This window comes from Pseudophryne corroboree, chromosome 12 (genome assembly GCF_028390025.1).
Source record: "Pseudophryne corroboree isolate aPseCor3 chromosome 12, aPseCor3.hap2, whole genome shotgun sequence".
NCBI classification, from domain to species: Eukaryota; Metazoa; Chordata; class Amphibia; order Anura; family Myobatrachidae; genus Pseudophryne; species Pseudophryne corroboree.
This window is the reverse complement of record NC_086455.1, coordinates 91432285-91459319: the sequence shown is the minus strand read 5'-3', so window position 1 is coordinate 91459319 and position 27035 is coordinate 91432285. Positions and strand designations below refer to the sequence as shown.

At 44.4% G+C, this 27035-nt stretch overlaps 1 protein-coding gene and 1 long non-coding RNA gene across 2 annotated transcripts in view; one reads left to right on the top strand and one right to left on the bottom strand.

The window, feature by feature from the left end:
* Positions 1-25395, bottom strand: part of LOC134980806 (uncharacterized) — a 57661-nt gene extending 32266 nt beyond the window's left edge. The window contains exon 1 of the long non-coding RNA XR_010190471.1: positions 25334-25395. This is a non-coding gene — a long non-coding RNA (uncharacterized LOC134980806). The remainder of the gene's footprint in view (positions 1-25333) is intronic.
* LOC134980805 (cytochrome P450 1B1-like) lies at positions 23172-26118 on the top strand. The gene has a single exon (XM_063947779.1). The coding sequence runs from the start codon at positions 23377-23379 to the stop codon at positions 24934-24936; it is 1560 nt and encodes a 519-aa protein (XP_063803849.1). The 5' UTR covers positions 23172-23376; the 3' UTR covers positions 24937-26118.
* The last annotated feature ends 917 nt before the right edge of the window (positions 26119-27035 follow it).

Sequence of the window (27035 nt, the reverse complement as noted above, 5' to 3'; positions counted from 1 at the left end):
ATAACGACATTAATGATGTGTGTCATATGTGTAAGGGGCATTACCGTGTGGTATTATGTATTTAAATGCATTACCAATGTGTGGCATTATGTGTATAAGGTGCTCTACTGTGGCGTAACGTATAGAAAGGGCACTAATGTGAATAAAGAGCAATATGGTGTAATCTGAATAAGGAGCAATATGGTGTGGTGTAATGAGAATAAAGAGCAATATGGTGTGGTGTAATGTGAATAAGGAGCTATTCAGTATGATGTAATGTGAATGAGGGGCACTACTGTGAAAAGTAACGTATATAAGGTAAAGTGGTACTACTGTGTGATGTAGTGTGAATAAGGGACACTATCGCATGATAAATTGTGAATAAAGTTGCACTACTGTGAGGCATAATTTGAATTGGGGGTACTATTGTGTGGCCATGCCCCTTGCCAGCAAAAACACATACCTTTTTGTGCTGTGCGCCGAATGTGCGTACTGTTCTTATTTAAATTACAGGGGGTAGGGAAAAAAAAAAAAAGACTGCTTTGGGTGGTGGGTGATGGTGCTGGGAAAGGGGTGCAGGGTCAGAGGCGGAACTAGTGGTAGTGCTAGGGGGCACCAGCCAAAATCTTGCCTAGGGCATCATATTGGTTAGGGCCGGCTCTGGCTACACTGGATATATGGCAGCAGAGAACACCAACACTGTGACTGCCTGGACTGATGCAGCACAATACACTGAGTGACTACACTGGACTGGACTGAGCAGCACAACACTTGCCACCCCACTTTCCCACCCCAACACACAGACACTGAACACCGAGGACACGTCCTCTCTATACACTCTCCGAGACTGGAGTGAAAATGGCCGCGACGCGCGGCTCCTTATATGGAATCCAAACTCCGCGAGAATCCGACAGCGGGATGATGACGTTTTGCCGCGTTCGGGTTTCCGACTCAGGCGGAAAAACCCGAGCCGGAGTTGGATCCGGGCTCGGAAGGCAAAGTTCGGTAGGGTTCGGTTCTCTGGGAACCGAACCCGCTCATCTCTAGTAGTAAGCATGGTAAAACTTTAATATGAAACTGGATTTTGATGTAATATCTTAAAATCTGAATAAATAAGCAAACTTTTTTACTTTTTTTGGCAACTTAATCAACTTTACTATTGTACATTTCAATTTAACCATCATATGGAGAGAGAAATATTTATGGCTGATAAATTGGTTTATTTGCATTTTTTAACCCTGATGTTATGTAATCAAACATAGATTTTCATTGCTTTATATGAAAATAAATGAAAGCCTGTCCATAATATTGTTTTCATTCAGTGAACATTGATAGTACAAAGAGCCCTAATATGAATTACTAGATCACAAATAAAAATGATCTTCCTCTATAGCAAAATAGAGCACTTCAACTGATTACTAAGGCCAACATCTTGTACCTTTGTTGACTTTCATGTTTTAGGCTCTATGGGACTAATTCAGAGTTGATCACAGCAGGAAATGTGTTAGCAGTTGGGCAAAACCATGTGCACTGCAGGGGGGCAGATATAACATGTGCAGAGAGAGTTAGATTTACCCTGCACAGAGACAAATTAACCCACCCAAATCTTACTCTCTCTGCAAAAGTTATATCTGCCCTCCCTACAGTGAACATGGGGGGGTCATTCCGAGTTGATCGTAGCCATGCAAAATTTTGCAGGGCTACGATCATGCCACTAGATATGCGGGGAGACGCCCAGCACACAGCACAGGGCTATCCTGCCCCGCTTGTCAGTGCCGCTCCCCCCCCCCCCCCCCCCCGCCCCACAGAAGTGCAAAAGCATCACACAGCGGCGATGCTTTTGCACTTTAGGAGTAGCTCCCGGCCAGCACGCTAAAGCTCCCCGGCCTGCAGCGGCTGCGTGTGACATCACGCAGCCGCCACGGCCCGCCCCGAATGGTCCGGCCACACCTGCATTGGCCGGACCGTGCCCCCTAAATGGCGGCTTAATGCCGCAGTCCAGCCCCCTCCCGCCCAGCGACCACCTCTGCCTCAGAGGTGATCGCTAGGCAGCGACGGCCTTCGACCATCTGGCATGTGCCGGCGCACTGTGGCGTATGCGCAATTCCGACCTGATCGCTGCACAGCGATAAACTGCAGTGAGCAATTGGGACGGAATGACCCCCATGGTTTTGCCCAACTACTAACAAATTTGCTGCTGCGATCAACTCTGCATTACCTGTGCAAACTTAAGGGCGAGGGTAGCAAGTCTGCGCTGTACAGGACTGAGACAGCTGGCCGCGTGGAGAGTGCCAGAGCTCCCTAAGGGCTCAGTACAAAAGTGCAAAATGAAAAAAGGGGGTGTGCTCTCTCTACAATGGCGCTGGTCTCTATCCATCACCACTTAGTCATGCTTAACGGCCCTCCTCTTTCAGGTGTATACCTTACTTAGAATCATTTATTCCTATTATTTATTTATTGTTGTATTTCCTTTTTTTCATGTCAATGGGGAACTACATTGTTTCTACATGAGAATGCCATTCAACGACCACTACGAAAGAACTGTGATCCATCCCTTTCACTGGACATCTGTATAAGTTTACATCTCCTTCAAGCTAATAAAAAACATCATGGGGCATATTTGAATATTACTTCCGGTCATAATTTCTGTTTATTTGAATTGGAAACAATCAAAATGCTGTCTAATGACCATCAAGAACGATTGTCCACCACTTTTCCCACTCCTAGAAGATGATATCTTCTCAGGAGAGAGCAATGGACACTGTGGAAGGGATTTCTGATGTCATTTCCGGTCAGAACATCCGTTGAATGGACCGCAAACGTCACTTCCGGTCTGGACAGAAAGTGAAATTTTCCCGCCATTTTCAGCCGTTTTTCACTGGCTAAAAGACATTTAAAAGGATCCCTATCAAGCCACAAAGGTATCTTGCCTTGAAGAAGGGACCAGGCTGTCCCGAAATGCGTTGGCGATACCTTGTGGCGCTGCCCACCCCCTGGACGTTTGACGGACTGTTTTCCTGATTGCCTGGAAGGGAATTTGATAAGAGAAGCCACCAGCAGGGTATTTCCCGGGGTACCCTGCCTTTATTTGACACCTGCGGCTCCTCCACCTGCATCGGTAGGATCACATTCCCCCCCCCCCCATGGCCTGTTCCCAGTCCACTTGTTTTTTTTTATGTATTGCTTGTTTTTAGACATTGCATGTTAGTATTGTATTAAATTCCATTTTATTTATACCATACCAGTGTGTTTCAACATACACTTTCACACCTGGGTATTATCCACATACATAGGTGACCGTAAGAGAGACCAGCGCCATTGTAGAGAGAGCACACACACCCTTTTATCAACTCTGAATTACCCCCTATGTCCATATTGTTATGGAATTCCCTACTGTATATCTTATTATTTAAGTAAAAAGATAAAAAAAATTGAGGTTGTAGACAAAATAAGATTATTATTATTATTATTATTATTATTATTATTATTATTATTATTATAACAGGATCCACAATCAGATAATTATTTGGTAATACATAAGAAACCTTAATGTAAATAGAAAGAAAATCCATACAATTGTTTATTCTTTGCATATATGCTCCTGTATCTCATTAACAACTGCTACCTTATTAACAATAAATGAAAGACTGTAAGATAAAACCCCACTTCTACATGAAAAGGAAACATTACAGTTAAACGATAATTGGCTTGGCCGAAGTCAGCATACTATCTAAGAGGGGGATGCGGTCAATATACCGCCTGTCAAGGTCCCGGTGTTCAGGATCCTGATGCCGGAATCCCGCCAGGCGTGTAAATAGTAATACCAACGTGCGGAATCCTGACAGAAGCTCGGTATTCCCTCACGGGTGGTGTTCCACGCTACCACCCAAGGGGGAATAATGTGTGGTGAGCACCATAGTTGCCTACCCTCCCTCATTCTGCAGGAGACTCCCTGAAATAGCAGCAATCTCCCTCACTCCCTGAAAAGTCCAGCAATCTCCCTGATTGCACTTTACCCCCATTGTGCAGCTATTACATTCTTGGGGGGAAAATAAATCAGAGATACATACAGTCAAATTGGATCATTAGTGCCATTTCCCTGCATTGGTTATAAGGCACAATGATCCCTATGGCCACTTACAGTATATGGAACCTCTTGTAAAACACAATACACAAACAAATCCTGAAAAATATCAGTGTCTTTTCTTCAGCAAATAGATCTTATTAACTTTGGGGCTCATTTACATTTGGATGTAAGTCACTTTCATGACACGCCTCTCCGATGTAGCAGTACGCGCCCGCGCTGATAGGTGTTACTTTCACATCTCCCTGAAATGCTTTTTCAAAAGTAGGCAAGTATGGTGAGCACAGCGAGCCCGCGATGGGACTCGCTGCGCTCGCTGCTGTGATTCCGGCTGACGGGATTCCGGTATCAGTTTTCTGACCGCCGGGATCCTATACTGAATCCTTAAGAGGTTTCCCCGAAAACATTTGTTTACTACACTTTGGAAAAAGTAGAACTAGTTTAATAAAGATCTTTCTCCTCTAAAAATGTCTCCATAGACATAAAGCAGCTGCCACCATCTGAAGGTGGCGGCAGCCTTCATGGACATGCTCCAAAATGTGAAACCTTTTGATGCTTGGCACCAGAGGCGGGCTGGGCTGGAGAGAAGGAGGGAATATGCCCCCCAGGCTGGTCCTGATTGAAGTGCTTCGGGCTGGTGCAAGGCTGCTGCATGGGCCACAGCAGCACAAACTTATCAAGATGCCTCCTCTTTGTCTTCTGGGAGTAGTCGGAAAATGATTGTTTTTTTGACAGAAGGGGTCGTGCTCCTTCATTTTTCCTCCACATGCTGGGACACAGAGTGACTTCATTGGTGAGCGCAAGGGGGGCATCCACAGGTTTCTATCAGGGCACTCGCTGGGGGTTATTAGATCCACACTAAAAAGGTCTACAATCAGTAGGTCTACTACTAATGGTAGGCATGCATTAGGACGACAGGGTCAAAGGGTCGACACAGAATAGGTAGACAGTAGAAAAGGTCAACAGGGTCAAAAGGTCGGTAAAAGGGCAAGGTATCTATGGTTACTATTCCCATTCATAGTCCAAGTGGATGGTAAAGTATGAAAAAGTTGGAAAAAAAAAACTCAAAAGTTGTGTCTACTATATGTGTATCGACCATTGTCATGTCGACCTTTTGACCCTGTTGACCTTTTGAACTGTCTACCTTTTACATGTCAACCTTTTGGTCCTATTGACCTTTTGACCCTGTCGACCTAAGTGCATGTCTACCATTAGCAGTAGACCTATTGACTGTAGACTTTTGTAGTGTAGATCTATAGTCCGGATATCATTTAATAGAGCCCCCATTATTAATTCCTTATCACTGCGATAGGGCAAGTGAAAGAAGCCCTATAGCAAGTGAAAACAACAGTTTTATCCGGTAAAAGGGCTTATTGCCCTTTGGTATCACTCCGTGATCTATACTAGAAAATGCTTTTTAAGGAGGGGCCGCTGGTCAAAACCAGTGTTGTATATTCGCACCCCAGGCTAAAATGTGGGCGCACACAGAGGTAGTGTCTTATGGAAGTGTCATGGATGTGTCCCTGAAAGTGGTTGTGCACACAGATGCACAGACGCTTAAAAAGGAGATCATACTGAGATGGAAAAACTGCACCTGCCATAGGGTTAGTGCAAGTTCTGATGGTGCATCTAATGTCTCACCAGGCAGTAATGCAGCTCCTTACTGTGGGTGCCTCAGTCCTTACTCATTCATACGCATGGATGTGCCAAAGAGCTTTGTAGCAGCAGAAGCAACTTCGGCAAAAGACATGACCGTGTCTGTGTCCACCTCAGAATCAGCCCCACGGTAATCTCATACCCTTTATATTACATGTATACTACTTATAGTTTCACACCCAATATAACATATTGCATATAGTAAAATAACAAAGAAAAAACAACAAATATAATATGAGGGACACACACACACACACACACACACACACACACACACACACACACACACACCATAAAACTGCTTGTATGGTGTCCCCCCCAAGTGGTTGGTTCTTGCCCCCCAGGCTAAGATTTACCAGCCCCTGCTTGGCACACAGGGTAAGACTACAGTCCCCCAATTAGTCCCCAGTCTGCACATTGGTCTGAAGTGCTAATTATCCCTTTGCAGGAGATTTTTGAGATGTCTCCAGCATTAGGTTATTCTTACATAGCTGGGTTACATAAAATGATGCAGAAACTGTAGTTTGTGTACAGGGACGTTAGGAGTGTGGTGCGACCAATGCTATCGCACAGGACAGAATTCCTTGGGGGAAGAGATCACACTGCTCTGCCTTCTGCACTGTGTGAAAAAAGACGTCATGAGACATCCACAGTGCCTGTGAGAAGCCATGGGACCTTTATAGCCACTCGGAGCATCCTCTAGGTGTCGTAGTTACCCGGTGATTGTGTCTCCGCTCACCAACCCCAGAGAGCGCCACTTTATGATGTAATGTACTCAGGAGGCAGTGAAGGTGGCGGTAAAGGGTTCACTGCCACCCTCTTATGGGGCTGCTTGTGCATGATTTATGAAGTCCCCTTATTACTCATTGTCCATTCTGATGGCTATCATTGCTTGTTAGAGTGGGGTCTATGACCCTACTGGCTGTTCTACCCATTCATCGCACGGGTGTGTCTGATTTTCACAGTTGTAAATGTAAATGAGTGTTAAAAATTTGGTAAATCTATCGAGATGTAAATATGAGACGTCTTAATGTAAGTAAATATTAATTCATGGTTCTTGCCGTTAGCATCCGTAGCAGATACGATAAAAAGAGACAGGACTATTTTTATTAGTTATTAAATTCAACACACTGGAGGTACAATCCAAATTTTGATTTGATTGTCTGTTTGAGCGTTATCGTTTCCGCAACGCAAGCCACGCATCGGTAATGACGTAATTATTATCAATACCCTTTTCATACCCCTAGAGGAGGTTTTTAAAATTCTAACTACGTAGTTTTCCTATTTCCTACCTGCAGATTACCAGCAGTATGTTAAATTTCAGCTTCCTATCATATCGATAAGTAAGAGAATGAGGGCCAGATGCATCATCGCTTGGAAAGTGATAAAATGGAGAGTGAAAAGTACCAGCCAATCAGCTCCTAACTGCCATTGGTTAGTGGTTGGGTGAAGCTATTTATTGTCAAACAACTGTGTTAATACTCTTTTTAAATCATAATGACAACAGAAACTACCCAAATGACCCTGAACAAAAGTTTACATACCCTGGAGATTTTGGCCTGATAACATGCACACAAATTGACACAAACGGGTTTGAATGGCTACTAAAGGTAACCATCCTCACCTGTGATCTGTTTGCTTGTAATCAGTGTGTGTGTATAAAAGGTCAGTGAGTTTCTGGACTCCTGAAAGACCCTTGCATCTTTCATCCAGTGCTGCACTGACGTGTCTGGATACTGAGTCATGGGGAAAGCAAAAGAATTGTCAAAGGATCTGCGGGAAAAGCAATTGAGAATGCCAATCAGCAGTGTTCAAACTCTAATTAAGAAGTGGAAAATGAGGGATTCTGTGGAAACCAAATCACGGTCAGGTAGACCAACAAAAATTTCAACCACAACTGCCAGGAAAATTGTTCGGGATGCAAAGAAAAATCCACAAATAACTTCAGCTGAAATACAGGACTCTGAAAAAAAATGGTGTGGTTGTTTCAAAATGCACAATAAGGAGGCATTTTAAGAAAAATGGGCTGCATGGTCGAGTCACCAGAAGAAAGCCATTACTACGCAAATGCCACAAAGCATCCTGCTTACAATACTCTAAACAGCACAGAGACAAGCCTCAAAACATCTGGAACAAAGTCATTTGGAGTGATGAGACCACAACCATAAACGTTACATTTAGAGAGGAGTCAACAAGGCCTATGATGAAAGGTACACCATTCCTACTGTGAAACACAGAGGTGGATCGCTGATGTTTTGGGGATGTGTGAGCTACAAAGGCACTGGAAACTTGGTCAAAATTGATGTCAAGATGAATGCAGCATGTTATCAGAAAATACTGGAGGAAAATTTGCACTCATCAGCCCGGAAGCTGCGCATGGGACGTACTTGGACGTTCCAACATGACAATGATCCAAAACACAAGGCCAAGTCGACCTGTCATTGGCTACAGCAGAATAAAGTAGTGATGAGCGGGTTCGGTTTCTCGGAAACCGAACCCCCCCGAACTTCACGCTTTTTACACGGGTCCGAGGCAGACTCGGATCTTCCCGCCTTGCTCGGTTAACCCGAGCGCGCCCGAACGTCATCATCCCGCTGTCGGATTCTCGCGAGGCTCGGATTCTATCGCGAGACTCGGATTCTATATAAGGAGCCGCGCGTCGCCGCCATTTTCACACGTGCATTGAGATTGATAGGGAGAGGACGTGGCTGGCGTCCTCTCCGTTTAGAGTAGACTAGAGAGTAGTAGAGACACTTGATTTACTAATTTTGGGGAGCATATTAGGAGTACTACTTGCTGATAGTGTGACCAGTGACCACCAGTTTAATTAATCCGTTCTCTGCCTTAAAAAAAACGATACACAGTGTGACACAGTCACATACCATATCTGTGCTCAGCCTCAGTGTGCTGCATCATCTATGTAATACTGTATATCTGACTGTGCTGAGTGCTCACTGCTCACACAGCTTAATTGTGGGGGAGACTGGGGAGCAGTTATAGCAGGAGTACATATTTTAACAGTGCACACTTTTGCTGCCAGAGTGCCACTGCCAGTGTGACTGACCAGTGACCACTGACCACCAGTATATTGTGATTGTCTGCCTGAAAAAGTTAAACACTCGTCGTGTGGTGTTTTTATTCTATAAACGCATTCTGCTGACAGTGTCCAGCAGGTCCGTCATTATATAATATATACCTGTCCGGCTGCAGTAGTGATATATATATATTTTTTATATCATTATCATCCAGTCTATATTAGCACTGCAGCAGACGCAGTACGGTAGTCCACGGCTGTAGCTACCTCTGTGTCGGCAGTCGCTCGTCCATCCATAATTGTATACCACCTACCCGTGGTGTTTTTTTTTCTTTCTATCTTCTTGATACTAGTAGCTTACTTTAGGAGTCTGCAGTGCTGAGCTGACAGTGTCCAGCAGGTCCGTCATTATATAATATATACCTGTCCGGCTGCAGTAGTGATATATATATATTTTTTATATCATTATCATCCAGTCTATATTAGCAGCAGACGCAGTACGGTAGTCCGCGGCTGTAGCTACCTCTGTGTCGGCAGTCGCTCGTCCATCCATAATTGTATACCACCTACCCGTGGTGGGTTTTTTTTTTCTATCTTCTTGATACTAGTAGCTTACTTTAGGAGTCTGCAGTGCTGAGCTGACAGTGTCCAGCAGGTCCGTCATTATATAATATATACCTGTCCGGCTGCAGTAGTGATATATATTTTATATCTCATTATCATCCAGTCTATATTAGCAGCAGACGCAGTACGGTAGTCCACGGCTGTAGCTACCTCTGTGTCGGCAGTCGCTCGTCCATCCATAATTGTATACCACCGACCCGTGGTGTTTTTTTTTTCTATCTTCTTGATACTAGTAGCTTACTTTAGGAGTCTGCAGTGCTGAGCTGACAGTGTCCAGCAGGTCCGTCATTATATAATATATACCTGTCCGGCTGCAGTAGTGATATATATATATTTTTTATATCATTATCATCCAGTCTATATTAGCAGCAGACGCAGTACGGTAGTCCACGGCTGTAGCTACCTCTGTGTCGGCAGTCGCTCGTCCATCCATAATTGTATACCACCTACCTGTGGTGTTTTTTTTTTTTTTATCTTCTTGATACTACTAGTAGCTTACTTTAGGAGTCTGCAGTGCTGAGCTGACAGTGTCCAGCAGGTCCGTCATTATATAATATATACCTGTCCGGCTGCAGTAGTGATATATATATATATTATATCTCATTATCATCCAGTCTATATTAGCAGCAGACGCAGTACGGTAGTCCACGGCTGTAGCTACCTCTCTGTCGGCAGTCGCTCGTCCATCCATAATTGTATACCACCTACCCGTGGTGTTTTTTTTTTTTTCTATCTTCTTGATACTAGTAGCTTACTTTAGGAGTCTCAGTGGCAAACGCAGGATTTGCATGGGGGGGTTTCCAGAACTGGGCGGAGCCAATCACGGGGGTGGGGACTGAGGTGACCCAGTATATGCTGGGTCCGTAAAACTAGTGTGTCGGTGTGTGTGTATATATATATATATATATATATATATCTACACATATATATATATATATATACACACATATATATATATATACATACATACATACACACACACATACATATACACGGGTGGTCTTCAGTATGCCGGCGGTCGGGCTCCCGGCGACCAGCATACCGGCGCCGGGAGCCTGACCACCGGCATACCGACACTTATTCTCCCTCGTGGGGGTCCACGACCCCCCTGGAGGGAGAATAGAATAGTGTAGCGCGCCACCGTGCCCGTAGCGTGGCGAGCGCAGCGAGCCCGCAAGGGGCTCATTTGCGCTCGCCACACTGTCGGTAAGCCGGCGGCCGGCCTCCCAGCGCCGGTATGCTGGTCGCCGGGAGATCGTAGTGAACCTATATACACATATACATAGCATATTAAACATGCATACATATACATATATATATATATATATGTACACACACATACAGTACACAGATATATACACATGTATATATATATCATATGTGTGTGTGTGTGTTAATATGTATGTATGTATGTATGTATATACATGTGTGTATATATGTATGCACATGGATATATATGTACTATAATTAAAATAAAGTAAACTTTTATTGCACTTGCAAGTGCCACCAGGAAGACAGCAGGCTGCAGAGGATGCTAGACAGTCATTAATAATACTCATGCAGCTAAAAAAAAAAAAAAAAAAAAAGTTTTTTTTTTTTTTTTAGTGGAGGGGGGTTTCTGGGTACTCGGAAACCCCCCCTTGGTGCGCCACTGAGTCTGCAGTGCTGAGATGACAGTGTCCAGCAGGTCCGTCATTATATAATATATACCTGTCCGGCTGCAGTAGTGATATATATATATTTTTTATATCATTATCATCCAGTCTATATTAGCAGCAGACGCAGTACGGTAGTCCACGGCTGTAGCTACCTCTGTGTCGGCAGTCGCTCGTCCATCCATAAGTATACTAGTATCCATCCATCTCCATTGTTTACCCGAGGTGCCTTTTAGTTGTGCCTATTAAAATATGGAGAACAAAAATGTTGAGGTTCCAAAAATAGGGAAAGATCAAGATCGACTTCCACCTCGTGCTGAAGCTGCTGCCACTAGTCATGGCCGAGACGATGAAATGCCAGCAACGTCGTCTGCCAAGGCCGATGCTCAATGTCATAGTACAGAGCATGTAAAATCCAAAACACCAAATATCAGTAAAAAAAGGACTCAAAAATCTAAAATAAAATTGTCAGAGGAGAAGCGTAAACTTGCCAATATGCCATTTACCACACGGAGTGGCAAGGAACGGCTGAGGCCCTGGCCTATGTTCATGGCTAGTGGTTCAGCTTCACATGAGGATGGAAGCACTCAGCCTCTCGCTAGAAAAATGAAAAGACTCAAGCTGGCAAAAGCACAGCAAAGAACTGTGCGTTCTTCAAAATCACAAATCCACAAGGAGAGTCCAATTGTGTCGTTTGCGATGCCTGACCTTCCCAACACTGGACGTGAAGAGCATGCGCCTTCCACCATTTGCACGCCCCCTGCAAGTGCTGGAAGGAGCACCCGCAGTCCAGTTCCTGATAATCAGATTGAAGATGTCAGTGTTGAAGTACACCAGGATGAGGAGGATATGGGTGTTGCTGGCGCTGGGGAGGAAATTGACCAGGAGGATTCTGATGGTGAGGTGGTTTGTTTAAGTCAGGCACCCGGGGAGACACCTGTTGTCCGTGGGAGGAATAGGGCCACTGACATGCCTGGTGAAAATACCAAAAAAATCAGCTCTTCGGTGTGGAAGTATTTCAACAGAAATGCGGACAACATTTGTCAAGCCGTGTGTTGCCTTTGTCAAGCTGTAATAAGTAGGGGTAAGGACGTTAACCACCTCGGAACATCCTCCCTTATACGTCACCTGCAGCGCATTCATCATAAGTCAGTGACAAGTTAAAAAACTTTGGGCGACAGCGGAAGCAGTCCACTGACCAGTAAATCCCTTCCTCTTGTAACCAAGCTCACGCAAACCACCCCACCAACTCCCTCAGTGTCAATTTCCTCCTTCCCCAGGAATGCCAATAGTCCTGCAGGCCATGTCACTGGCAATTCTGACGAGTCCTCTCCTGCCTGGGATTCCTCCGATGCATCCTTGCGTGTAACGCCTACTGCTGCTGGCGCTGCTGTTGTTGCTGCTGGGAGTCGATGGTCATCCCAGAGGGGAAGTCGTACTCGTAAGACCACTTTTACTACTTCCACCAAGCAATTGACTGTCCAACAGTCCTTTGCGAGGAAGATGAAATATCACAGCAGTCATCCTGCTGCAAAGCGGATAACTGAGGCCTTGGCATCCTGGGCGGTGAGAAACGTGGTTCCGGTATCCATCATTACTGCAGAGCCAACTAGAGACTTGTTGGAGGTACTGTGTCCCCGGTACCAAATACCATCTAGGTTCCATTTCTCTAGGCAGGCGATACCGAAAATGTACACAGACCTCAGAAAAAGACTCACCAGTGTCCTAAAAAATGCAGTTGTACCCAATGTCCACTTAACCACGGACATGTGGACAAGTGGAGCAGGGCAGGCTCAGGACTATATGACTGTGACAGCCCACTGGGTAGATGTATGGACTCCCGCCGCAAGAACAGCAGCGGCGGCACCAGTAGCAGCATCTCGCAAACGCCAACTCTTTCCTAGGCAGGCTACGCTTTGTATCACCGCTTTCCAGAATACGCACAAAGCTAAAAACCTCTTACGGCAACTGAGGAAGATCATCGCAGAATGGCTTACCCCAATTGGACTCTCCTGTGGATTTGTGGCATCGGACAACGCCAGCAATATTGTGTGTGCATTAAATCTGGGCAAATTCCAGCACGTCCCATGTTTTGCACATACCTTGAATTTGGTGGTGCAGAATTATTTAAAAAACGAGAGGGGCGTGCAAGAGATGCTGTCGGTGGCCAGAAGAATTGCGGGACACTTTCGGCGTACAGGCACCACGTACAGAAGACTGGAGCACCACCAAAAACGCCTGAACCTGCCCTGCCATCATCTGAAGCAAGAAGTGGTAACGAGGTGGAATTCAACCCTCTATATGCTTCAGAGGTTGGAGGAGCAGCAAAAGGCCATTCAAGCCTATACAACTGAGCACGATATAGGAGGTGGAATGCACCTGTCTCAAGCGCAGTGGAGAATGATTTCAACGTTGTGCAAGGTTCTGCAACCTTTTGAACTTGCCACACGTGAAGTCAGTTCAGACACTGCCAGCCTGAGTCAGGTCATTCCCCTCATCAGGCTTTTGCAGAAGAAGCTGGAGACATTGAAGGAGGAGCTAACACAGAGCGATTCCGCTAGGCATGTGGGACTTGTGGATGGAGCCCTTAATTCGCTTAACAAGGATTCACGGGTGGTCAATCTGTTGAAATCAGAGCACTACATTTTGGCCACCGTGCTCGATCCTAGATTTAAAACCTACCTTGGATCTCTCTTTCCGGCAGACACAAATCTGCTGGGGTTCAAAGAACTGCTGGTGACAAAATTGTCAAGTCAAGCGGAACGCGACCTGTCAACATCTCCTCCTTCACATTCTCCCGCAACTGTGGGTGCGAGGAAAAGGCTCAGAATTCCGAGCCCACCCGCTGGCGGTGATGCAGGGCAGTCTGGAGCGACTGCTGATGCTGACATCTGGTCCGGACTGAAGGACCTGACAACGATTACGGACATGTCGTCTACTGTCACTGCATATGATTCTCTCCCCATTGAAAGAATGGTGGAGGATTATATGAGTGACCGCATCCAAGTAGGCACGTCAGACAGTCCGTACTTATACTGGCAGGAAAAAGAGGCAATTTGGAGGCCCTTGCACAAACTGGCTTTATTCTACCTAAGTTGCCCTCCCACAAGTGTGTACTCCGAAAGAGTGTTTAGTGCCGCCGCTCACCTTGTCAGCAATCGGCGTACGCGGTTACATCCAGAAAATGTGGAGAAGATGATGTTCATTAAAATGAATTATAATCAATTCCTCCGTGGAGACATTGACCAGCAGCAATTGCCTCCACAAAGTACACAGGGAGCTGAGATGGTGGATTCCAGTGGGGACGAATTGATAATCTGTGAGGAGGGGGATGTACACGGTGATATATCGGAGGATGATGATGAGGTGGACATCTTGCCTCTGTAGAGCCAGTTTGTGCAAGGAGAGATTAATTGCTTCTTTTTTGGTGGGGGTCCAAACCAACCCGTCATTTCAGTCACAGTCGTGTGGCAGACCCTGTCACTGAAATGATGGGTTGGTTAAAGTGTGCATGTCTTGTTTATACAACATAAGGGTGGGAGGGCCCAAGGACAATTCCATCTTGCACCTCTTTTTTCTTTCATTTTTCTTTGCGTCATGTGCTGTTTGGGGGGTGTTTTTTGGAAGGGACATCCTGCGTGACACTGCAGTGCCACTCCTAGATGGGCCAGGTGTTTGTGTCGGCCACTAGGGTCGCTTAGCTTACTCACACAGCTACCTCATTGCGCCTCTTTTTTTCTTTGCGTCATGTGCTGTTTGGGGAGTGTTTTTTGGAAGGGCCATCCTGCGTGACACTGCAGTGCCACTCCTAGATGGGCCAGGTGTTTGTGTCGGCCACTAGGGTCGCTTAGCTTACTCACACAGCTACCTCATTGCGCCTCTTTTTTTCTTTGCGTCATCTGCTGTTTGGGGAGTGTTTTTTGGAAGGGCCATCCTGCGTGACACTGCAGTGCCACTCCTAGATGGGCCAGGTGTTTGTGTCGGCCACTAGGGTCGCTTAGCTTACTCACACAGCTACCTCATTGCGCCTCTTTTTTTCTTTGCGTCATGTGCTGTTTGGGGAGTGTTTTTTGGAAGGGCCATCCTGCGTGACACTGCAGTGCCACTCCTAGATGGGCCAGGTGTTTGTGTCGGCCACTAGGGTCGCTTAGCTTACTCACACAGCTACCTCATTGCGCCTCTTTTTTTCTTTGCGTCATCTGCTGTTTGGGGAGTGTTTTTTGGAAGGGCCATCCTGCGTGACACTGCAGTGCCACTCCTAGATGGGCCAGGTGTTTGTGTCGGCCACTAGGGTCGCTTAGCTTACTCACACAGCCACCTCATTGCGCCTCTTTTTTTCTTTGCGTCATTTGCTGTTTGGGGAGTGTTTTTTGGAAGGGCCATCCTGCGTGACACTGCAGTGCCACTCCTAGATGGGCCAGGTGTTTGTGTCGGCCACTTGGGTCGCTTAGCTTAGCCATCCAGCGACCTCGGTGCAAATTTTAGGACTAAAAATAATATTGTGAGGTGTTCAGAATAGACTGAAAATGAGTGGAAATTATGGTTATTGAGGTTAATAATACTTTGGGATCAAAATGACCCCCAAATTCTATGATTTAAGCTGTTTTTTAGGGTTTTTTGAAAAAAACACCCGAATCCAAAACACACCCGAATCCGACAAAAAAAATTCGGTGAGGTTTTGCCAAAACGCGTTCGAACCCAAAACACGGCCGCGGAACCGAACCCAAAACACAAAACCCGAAAAATTTCCGGTGCTCATCACTAGAATAAAGTGAAGGTTCTGGAGTGGCCATCTCAGTCTCCTGACCTCAATATCATTACGCCACTCTGGGGAGATCTCAAACGTGCAGTTCATGCAAGACAGCCAAGAATTTACAGGAACTGGAAGCTTTTTGCCAAGAAGAATGGGCAGCTTTACCATATGAGAAAATAAAGAGCCTCATCCACAACTACCACAAAAGAATTCAAGCTGTCATTGATGTTAAGGGGGCAATACACGGTATTAAGAACTGGGGTATGTAAACTTTTGATCAGGGTCATTTGGGTAGTGTCTTTTGTCATTATGATTTTAAAAGAGTAAACACAGTTGTTTGACAATAAATGGCTTCACCCAACCACTAACCATGAGTGAAAGAAAAGTTTGTGAGTTATCATTCTTATTCTCTGACAAATGGCCAGAAAATCACAAATTCTGCTAGGGTATATAAACTTATGAGCACAACTGTACATAGATGTAATGGTATATTTAGAGAAATATCAATAAGACAACAGCACTATTACACACAATCTTGTCTGCACTAAGCCTTGGAAATCGAAAAAGTGGAAAGTAATAAACTAGCAGCCAATCAGCTCCTAACTGCCATGATACAGGGGAAGTACGGATGGTGTAATAGTTAGCATTACTGCCTAACAGTAGTGAGGTCATGGATTCGACTCCCACCATGGCCCTAACTGTGCGGAGTTTGTATATTCTCCCCGTACTTGCTTGGGTTTCCTCCCACAATCCAAAAATATACTGGTAGGTTAATTGGCTCCCAGCAAAAATTAACCCTAGCATGTGATAGGGAATATAGATTGTAAGCTCCACTGGAGCAGGGACGGATGTGAATGGGCAAATATTTTCTGTACAGCGCTGCGGAATATGTGTGCGCTATATAAATAACTGGTAATAAATAAATAATAAATAAAATACAGGCTGTGTTTGAAAAATGACAGGAGCTGGTTGGTTGGTAGATTATCACTCTCCACTTTATCAGTTTTCAAGGTTTAGTACATCTGGCCCCTTCTATTTTGGTTTCTGCATAGAATCGGCTATAGTACAGGTTGCAGTTTACCCAAAGATGTGCCAATCTGTCTCTCAACTTTTGTTTACCAAGCCAATAACTTTGTTTTCTGAATATGAAAACTGTCACACAATTGTCAAACTGTCAATTGTCAAACTGTCACACAACTGTCAAACAAAAAGCTGTTATATAGATCTATCTCACCCAGAGGTAGCAATAAATTCTCCATTGTTATGGGCCCTACACACATAGCGACCCGCCGTCGAGCTGCCTGACGGCCGATACGGCAGGGGGAGGTGACGGGGGTGTGAAGTTTCTTCACTCCCCCAGTCACCCGGCTCTACAGCACTGCATGCTAATATGGATGAGATTGTCCATATTGGCCTGCATGTTTAAACGAGCCCCGCGCTCGTTCATCATCAATGAATGAGATCGTTCATATCTTTCACTGGTATCGACCAGTGTGTAGGGCCCATTTGACAGCTATCTGCACTAACAGAAATCAAGTTATTACTATAAAGATTGTATATGTCTGTTGTGATGACTTGGGGTAATTTGCTAGGTAGAGGGGTGTATTTGGTTTAGTGTCTAGGTGCTTAGGCACACACAGTTTCGCCAGGGAACAAATGAAATGATGCAGAACTTCCAGCATCAGGGCCGGTTCTAGACCTTGTGGCGCCCAGGGCGAAAGTTTCCTTTGGCGAGCCCCCATAAGAGGCAAAAAAAGTGTTAGTACGCGCCGTAGGTGCGTGGCATAACATAGGGGTGTGGCTTCATAGGGAAGGGATGTGGTCACAGTTATGCCCCTGTAGCTGTGCCCCCAGTAGAGTTATGCCCCTGTAGCTGTGCCCCCAGTACTGTTGTGCCCCCTGTAGCTGTGCCCCCAGTAGAGTTGCCTCCTGTAGTTTTGCTCCCTGTATCTGTATCCCCAGTAGATGTGCCCCCAGTTGTTTGGCCCTCAGTAGCCATGCCCTCAGTAGATTTGCCCCCTGTAGCTGTGCCCTCAGTAGATGTGCCCCCAGTAGCTGTGCCCTCAGTAGATTTGCCCCCTTTAGTTTTGCCTCCTGTAGCTGTGCCCTCAGTAGTTGTGCCCCCGGTAGTTTTACCCCTTGCAGCTGTGCGCTCAGTAGATGTGCCCCCAGTAGTTTTTCCCCATGTAGCTGTGCCCCCAGTAGATGTGCCCCCAGTAGCTGTGCCCTCAGTAGATTTGCCCCCTGTAGTTTTGCCTCCTGTAGCTGTGCCCTCAGTAGTTTTGCCCCTTGTAGCTGTGCCCTTAGTAGATGTGCCCCCTGTAGTTTTGCCTCCTGTAGCTGTGCCCTCAGTAGTTTTGCCCCTTGTAGCTGTGCCCTCAGTAGATGTGCCCCCAGTAGTTCTTCCCCATGTAGCTGTGCCCCCAGTAGTTTTGCCCCTTGTAGCTGTGCCCTCAGTAGATGTGCCCCCAGTAGTTTTTTCCCATGTAGCTGTGCCCCCAGTAGTTTTGCCCCTTGTAGCTGTGCCCTCAGTAGATGTGCCCCCAGTAGTTTTTCCCCATGTAGCTGTGCCCCCAGTAGTTTTGCCCCCTGTAGCTGTGCCCTCAGTAGATGTGCTTACAAAAAAAAAAAAATACTCACCAGCCCCGCTCCTGCTTCCCGACCGCTGCTGCTGCTGTCCTCCGTCTCCGGCCGCCGCTCTTCGGATCTATGGGAGAGATGTCATGACGTCTCTCCCATAGCGCCGCACACTGCACAGACCCTACAGGTCAATTATGAACTCTAGCATCTGCGGCCGCTCCCTCAATGCCGTGCGGTGCGCAATGACGTCAGGTGCACCGCACGGCACTAGTAGCGGCTCTTGCCATGGCAGCGTCGGTGGCGCCCTCAGGACAGCGGTGCCCCATGCAAAAAGCCTGCTTGCCCGTGGCAAGAGCCGCTACTGTCCAGCATAAACATAAATTAACATTGAATAAAAACAAAGTAGCACCTGTGTAGGGCACTACCTTACTGTCTGACTGGGCAGCTAGCCTACAAATGAAAAGTCTCTCTCATGGGGTGAGATTCAATAGTTTTCTCGCCGGCAGCCGGTAGATTGCATACAATGAAGCTATTAAATTGTTGCTCCGGTTGGGCACGTTTAGCTGCTGGCGCCTGTATTTCAGCTTGCACGCCCTGGGGGTGGTGAGCTGAAATGAGAGAATAGTGACCCGTTTGAATAGTCAAACTGGACTTTTGTGTGTCGTGCCCATTACTTTGGTTAGGTTTAGCTGCTTTACGCGTTTAACACCCAACCTCTCTGGGTGTGATAAGCGCAATAAAACAGCACAACTGAATATCGCCCGTGAAATTACAAAGTCTTAAACTTTGCTTCCTGCAGAGTAACACAGGTTCCGGCTTGGTTTGGCTGCCTGCCAGATCTTCACAGTAGAAGTTCAGAGGTTTAGGGTTCTCCCTGTCTCTTATGGTGTGTACACATAGTGAGATAAATTTGTAAGATTTTGAGTATATAGTCAAAATCTTAAGGAAAGTTAGTGCACATCTCAAGGTGTTAGGCAGCATGCGATACTGATTCGATCCCGATGCGCGCTCCCGTGGGGTCGGTATCGTAAGGCTAGATAGACTGTGCAAGCAAGTCCATCTTGACTATCTAGTGTACTATCTAGTACAAAGTATAGTCAAAATTGGCACTTAGTCAAAATCATACATAGACAAAAGCGCAAGCACAGATAGTCAAAATCTGTGCTATCTGGGCTCTGGGGGAGGAGTTCAAGGGAAATCGTATAGTCAATATCAGGCATAGCAAGGATCTCACTGCGTGTACACATCTTTACATGCAAGAAACAGGCTTCCTAGCCACCAGTGGCTTCCAAGCCCAGACTGGTCTCCAATTGCAGTCCCACCTGGACTGTCTTATGCTAGAACCCCAACTGGATTTTGTCTCTACAGGGCAGCATCTAGGTGTGTTCTCTTTTTCTCTGTGTGGGCAGATTCCCTCAAGACGCACACAATCTCACCTGTTTTCAAGCACAGTCCCTGCTGATGATGCCACACAACAGAAAAGTGACAGTAGGTTGATTCTATAAGTCAGTAGGACAACTCTCATTTACAAAGGCTAATTTAAGGGGTATATTTAGTAAAGCTAAAACCATGTGAAAATGGCGGCAATTTAGGAAATGGCTAATGGAAGAGATATCATAGATATACCCTAAGCAGAGCAAAGCAACATTACCTTAGCTCTTCAGGTCTTGGTCCAATAGCTAATACCATAAGAAGGTGGTGTTAGCTGTTAAACCTATGCAGAGAGTATCACTGTAGTGGGATCTTCTGTCATAAAATGCTACTGTGCATGTGCAATCTTATAGCTAAGCATGCACAGTGTCCCCACCAGCAGTAAAGTGATATGCGCATCTGACCTTGTGCTGCCAAACAGGTCCCTCCTCCTTTGTGGTGCCATCTTTCCAGTGATTTCTGGGAAGGTGGCGTATAAGCATACGAAAGCAAAGGCCCTGGCCAGAGTCTTTGCTTTCACTGTAAGATGTCACTGAGAAGATGGTGCCACAAAGATGGAAAGAACAATTTACTGGCACATAATCTGGGTGCAGGGTGTGCGGTGAGGGGCCCCTGTGTATCCAGGGGGTCATGTGCAATGTACACTCTGCACCTGTTATAAATAAACCTATGATTATGACTAGACCTCTAATCTCAGCCAACAAGAGCTATTGTATTTTACTAATAGTGCTTGGGTCATACTAAGAACAAAATGAAGTTTTAATGTGGTCTGAGATTATAATTATACCCCACCTTGCTTGTATTTACTATTGTTGAAGCACTGGGACAGAGCTTCCAAAAAATGCCCCCTCTTGACTAAGGGTTACAAGCAAAGTAATAGCTACTGCTATCACTTGGCTTCTGGGTATGGACCCAGCAAATGTACTTGCGCATCTGTGGCCATCAGGCTGTGCTTGCGTCCAGAGCCGGTCCTAGGCATAGGCAAACTAGGCAAATGCCTATGGCATTTGGAATGCCATGGAGAACAAGCAGCTTCTGCTGATTAAAATGATATGCAGCATGCCTATATTCTGTGTGTGACTGCGGCTGTATCTGCATGCAAACTGCTACATTACAGTGTATTCCTGGAAATCACTGTAATGTAGCAATTTGTATGCAGATATAGTCACATCACACACAGAATATAGGCATGCTGCATATCATATTAATCAGCAGAAGCTGCTTGTGCATCCTAGTCACATTAGAAAGCAAATAAGATGCATTTTCAGCAAAAAAGTCTCCCAACGTTAGCATAGCTGGCTTAGAGCTACCAGCTGACTCACGCCGGGAGGCTTCTGCTGCATGGTGTATTGAGGAAAGATGTATGAGGACACATCTGTATCCAAGCAGAGGCAAAGGTCACAGTGTTAGCAGCCATGTGAGTGCTGTGTTCCTTTGGGTTGGTTGTGCAATAGTGTTTGGCATACGTGTAAGGGACACTATGTGTGTCATTATGTGTATAAGGGCATTAATAATGTGCGCCATATGTGTAAGGGACATTATGTGTATAACTGCATTAATAAAGGTTGGCATCATGTGTAAGGCGCATTATGTTTATAAGACATTAATAATGTGCGACATGTGTAAGGGGCGTATATAAGATAATGTGGTACTACTGTGTGATCTAACATGAATAAGGGACACTATCGCATGATATAATGTAAATAAAGTTGCATCACTGCGTGGTGTAATTTGAATTAGTGGTACTATTGTGTGGCCCTTCCCTACAATAACATGCCCATTTTGGGCTGTGCCCCAAATGTGAGCACTGTTTCTATTCAAAATATAGTGGTTAGGAGGACCAAAATGAGGACTGGTATGGGCGAGGGGTGATGGAAAAGGGGTGCAGGGGCAGAGGCAGAACTAGCAGCGGTGCTATGGGGCACCAGCCGACATTTTGCCTAGGGCATCATATTGGTTAAGGCCGGCTCTGCTTGCGTCAGTAAGGCTGACAGGAAGGGATCTGGAGGAATCTTCACAAAACAGCACATTTCCCAATTCAGCAGCCTCCATAGAAACCTACAGGAGCTTTGCAGTCGTAAATGAGGAACCTTGGCTGATCATATCTTCCCTTCTCAAATCCTGTGGATACTTAGGTTTTGAAGCAATTCCCCTTATATTCAGGATATTTACCATAAAATGAGTTTGGTAAATTTGTCTGTTAATTAAAGTGAAGTTCATTAATGAGGCATTTGACAAAAGACTTTGGTCATAATAACTGGTATGGGTCCTCCAGATGAAAAACATACTCACAGTGCTATACAGCTGCTCAGACAGTTGACACTGACCATTTTATTGTACAGGAAAACATTAATCATGTCTAATTCTTTCAGAAGCACTTTCATTCTGAATACACTCTCCTGGCACAGAGATTATATTTCACAATCAGGAAAATGCCTGTCTCCTAATTAGCAGACCCGCAGAACATGGGATAAAGTCAGGCAACACTCAAGAGTGAAAAGCCTGGGATCCCTGCAAGAGCCAAACGGAAATGTGTTGATTTGTTATTTTAACTGGAGAGCTTACCATGAACAATCCTGGCCTCATAAGAAAGCAGGCAGGGGTGTTCTACTAATTACTCACTGCCTATTTTGCGGCCTCCGCGTGTTTTCATTTTTATTAATTTTCAAGGAAATTTGTGTTATTTAAAAGAGAAAATTGTCCTCAGACTAAATTTGTAGTTCAAAATAGCTATTACAGAAGCAATTTAAAATTAAATTAAATATATATATATATAAAAAAAATACTAATTAGGACATACAGGGTTACATTTCTACCTCTACACATTGCCCCCCCAATCATAAGTCACATTTCTGCGGCAGATAACAATGCTTAAAAACCATCCTGAAAATATAGTGGTCAATTATTTTATATTTTTATATTCTCCAAAATACCAATGGCTAATAATGTGCACTAGATTAAATGGTAGAGTGAGGATATTTTATCAGACAGATTATATTACGTTGCAAAAATATATAAATTAAGCAACTGCTGAATACTGTAAATACAACAAATGCCACGTTTATATAAACAGTCACAAATTGTATAGAATGACCAACTCATGGCAACCTATAGTGGATGGAAGTACAACAATTGTTTCATCATTCTTTCAATTTAATATGATTTAGGTTCATTACTTGTGCGTGAAACTAGAGTAAGTAGAATTTTACTTTTTTTTTTTAAGCATTCACTACTTTTACTTCTCATAAATTACTGGAGGTCCCTGTAGAATAATAGCACGTGACAATTAGTTTTGGGGCTGGATTCCACCAGACTGGGAAGGGGGAAAACTCTGCCCCTTTCACTGCTGCATGCTATAAGTAAATGACAGAACAAAACCCAGCACTTAGACAAGCAGCAATCACATAGACAGAAGGTTGGCCTTTTATTAGCTTTTAGAAAAAGCTGATATTACCGTAGGTTGCTTACTTGCAAAAGACATGCACTGCTTGGACTACCAACAACATTAACAACATTTGGTGAATTACAAATTACATTTAACCATCTGGTTAAAAAGGTCTCAGTAATCAAAGTTGGGAAGATGACTCCAATGGATGCCATAGGAAGGGATGGACCATGGGAACAATGGAAGGATAGTTTACAACCAGCTCTGATGATCTCCTTTATGTTCCTAATCTGCCTGGAAGCTTGCATGTGGGTAAGATCTCATGGACAGAAGAAGTGCCCTCCTGGTCCATTCCCGTGGCCCTTTGTGGGCAATGCAATGCAATTAGGGCAGATGCCTCACCAGACCTTTTGTAAGATGGCTCGGAGATATGGAAACATTTTCAAGATCAAACTGGGCAGGCGTGATATTGTGGTGCTGAATGGACAATCCACCATAAAACAGGCTCTGGTGAAGCACAGTGCAGACTTTGCAGGGAGACCTGACTTCACATCCTTCAAGATTATCTCTGGTGGCAAAAGTATGGCTTTTGGGGGCTACAGTGACCTCTGGAAATCTCACAAGAGAATTGCACTCTCAACTCTAAGAGCCTTTTCCACTGTGAATACAGAATCCAAACGGCTATTTGAACAGCATGTAGTAGCAGAGGCAAAAGACTTACTCCAGGTCTTCCTGCGCCTTAGCACTGGTGGTCATTACTTTGACCCTTACCACGAGTGCACAGTGGCCGTTGCCAATGTGATATGTGCTATGTGCTTTGGTAAACGTTACAACCATGATGACCAAGAGTTTAAAGTCCTGGTTGGAAGAAACGACAAGTTTGGGCAAACAGTTGGAGCAGGCAGCTTGGTGGACCTCATGCCTTGGCTGCAAACCTTCCCAAACCCAGTGCGTACCCTCTATCAAAGCTTCAAAAATGTAAACATTGAGTTATTTGATTTTGTAAAGGATAAAGTGACCCAACACCGTGAGACATATAACCCCGAGATCACCAGAGACATGAGTGATGCCTTCATAGGTCTGATAGAGCATGGGGCAGCAGCAGCTGAGGGGTTCAGCAGAGAATATGTGGAGGGGACAGTCACAGATCTATTAGGTGCTGGGCAGGACACTAATTCTATGGCTTTGACATGGATCATATTATTACTCATAAAATACCCCCATGTACAGCAGAAGCTGCAGGAGGAAATAGACAGAGTGGTGGGTCAGGACAGGCTACCCACTGCTGAAGATAAAGCCAAGCTGCCTTATGTCCTAGCATTTATCTACGAAACACTGCGCTTCACCAGCTTTGTGCCCATGACTATCCCACACTCCACCACCTGCGATGTGACAATTGATGGCTTTTACATACCCAAAGACACTGTGGTATTTATCAACCAGTGGTCAGTCAACCACGATGAGACCAAATGGACCCATCCGGCCAAGTTTGAACCTGAAAGGTTTCTGGATGAACATGGACAACTCAACAGAGACCTCACCTATGAAGTGATGATCTTTTCCCTGGGCAAAAGGAGATGTATTGGAGACCAACTTTCCATGCTACAGATATTTCTTTTCACTGCTATTATGCTACATCAGTGCTCATTTTGTTCTGACCCAAAGGAGGAATTATCAATGAACTGCATCAATGGCTTATCCCTGAAGCCACACTCTTATGGCGTATCCGTGAGTCTCCGAACAAACACTAAATAGACACTGCCCAAGTTTCAGATAGAAATCTCACAAATCATTACACTTTCAATCAAAACATACAATTTCTAAAGGAAAAAAAGATTAGGGCTGAGTAACTATAATAAATATTGGACTGTACATTATCATATTGACAGAATCAACATGTGGTTCTCATTACTGTGGTACTACAAGTCTCATTATGCCCCATAACAGTGAAACATTGCCAATAAAGCATGCTGGGACTCATGCATCCTTAACAACTGGAGAGCCACCCAAAAGGCTTGTAAAGCAAGCTGCGACTTGTGGTTCCAGGGCAGCCACAGATTTACAAGAATTATATTAATAGCTATGCTTCTCTGACAAAGTTTTTACACAAAAACCAGGACAACTAATAATGGTAAGACAGAACAGCACTTACTGATATTGCTAACTCCGATGCTTTCAGCAGCCACTCGCTTAAACTTGTAAAGAACACTTCAGGAATAAGTCAAGGAGAGGAGGAGTCCTGGGGAAGCCATTCTGCAGCCTGATGAAGTGATGATGAGCGTCACAGCACCACACGGAGCTCGTACAGTACAGGGCACTGCAGGATACGGTCTGCATGGATCATGCTGATAAATGTAACATACACGTATAATCCATGATAAATACACGTTTATAGTGAGATATTTGGGATTGTGGTTATCTCTACAGACAGAAGTGTCATCCTATAGCTTTAAACGACCGATCGCCAATTCAACCGCAAGTTGAAGAAGGACACACGTTCTACGTGTCTCAACATCTACTAAACAGCGATCACTTATGCGGTTTACTACTGTTCGCTTTTAAATAGTAAATCGTTGCAACTATTTAAAGTGGCCTCATCCTCAATCTATTAGTGATTATTACATGTGACAAGACTACTTTTACTAGAGAAGAAGCTGTGAATAAGTTGTATTGTCTCTGTATTACTATGAATGAACAGTATATAAATGTCTGTTACAGTATTGTGTGGTGCACGTATTTACTGCATATGCTTGTGTAACGTTATTATGATGGTTTAGGAGGTATTATGTAATGAATACCGATTGCTACCATAATTGTAATAAGTAGTGGTAAACTCATTCAATGGTTTGATTTGTAATGCGTTATATTTTATTAAGTTACACATGATAATTTCTTATATTCCTTGTTATTTGTTACACAATAAAATACGTTACTTTACGCTGCAGTGTAAGTATTGGAATAAGACCGTTTACAAATTGCTAAATATTGACATTTCCGCTAAAACAATAACACAAAACAGATTTATTTTAGGTAGCAGAGACTTTTACATTAAAGGTGTTTCTTTGTCATAAATAACGCCAACAGGTGCTGTAAAATAGAGACGTTTTATCGCTGTAAAATAACTTTCATATTATAATTAATGTCTTACATATTTCAAAGGATCCAGCAGGTCTTACATGTCTGACATAAATGATTAATGATAATCTATGCCTGAAACATACCGAAAAAGTAAAACAAAAGAAATCAGTAATAAAAAAATATATATATGCTCTTTATATACTGTTTGCATACCATGCACAGTAGGTGGGTAATTTTCAGAGTGGGGTACACAGAAAAACGGAGTACAAAGGTATAGTCACCACTTTTTCCATACATGATAGTCTCAAACAGCACAAAGAATAGTGCAACTTTACCCTTTGTCTAAGAGATCTATCTATCTATCTATCTATCTATCTATCTATCTATCTATCTATCTATCTATATATGGTGTGTGTGTGTGTGTGTGTGTGTGTGTGTGTGTGTGTGTGTGTGTGTATACGTGTGTGTGTGTGTGTGTGTGTGTGTGTGTGTGTGTGTGTGTGTGTGTGTGTGTGTATATATATATATAGTTTTAAAGCACAATGGAATTTGCTGCGCTGGTCAAAAGTTTATTTTAGCAGTATTTTAAAAGTCTGTGCTAAAAAAAAAAATTAGAATGTCATTTTTTTTGAGGGGGGAGGGGAGATATTATCAACATTTATTTAAATAGCTCCAACATAGGGGGTAATTCTGAATTGATCGCAGCAGGATTTTTGTTAGCAGTTGGGCAAAACCATGTGCACTGCAGGGGAGGCAGATATAACATGTGCAGAGAG

Bases quoted from the DNA above. Each gene is read 5' to 3' on its own strand.
- LOC134980805 (XM_063947779.1), top strand. From the start codon at position 23,377: ATGACTCCAATGGATGCCATAGGAAGGGATGGACCATGGGAACAATGG.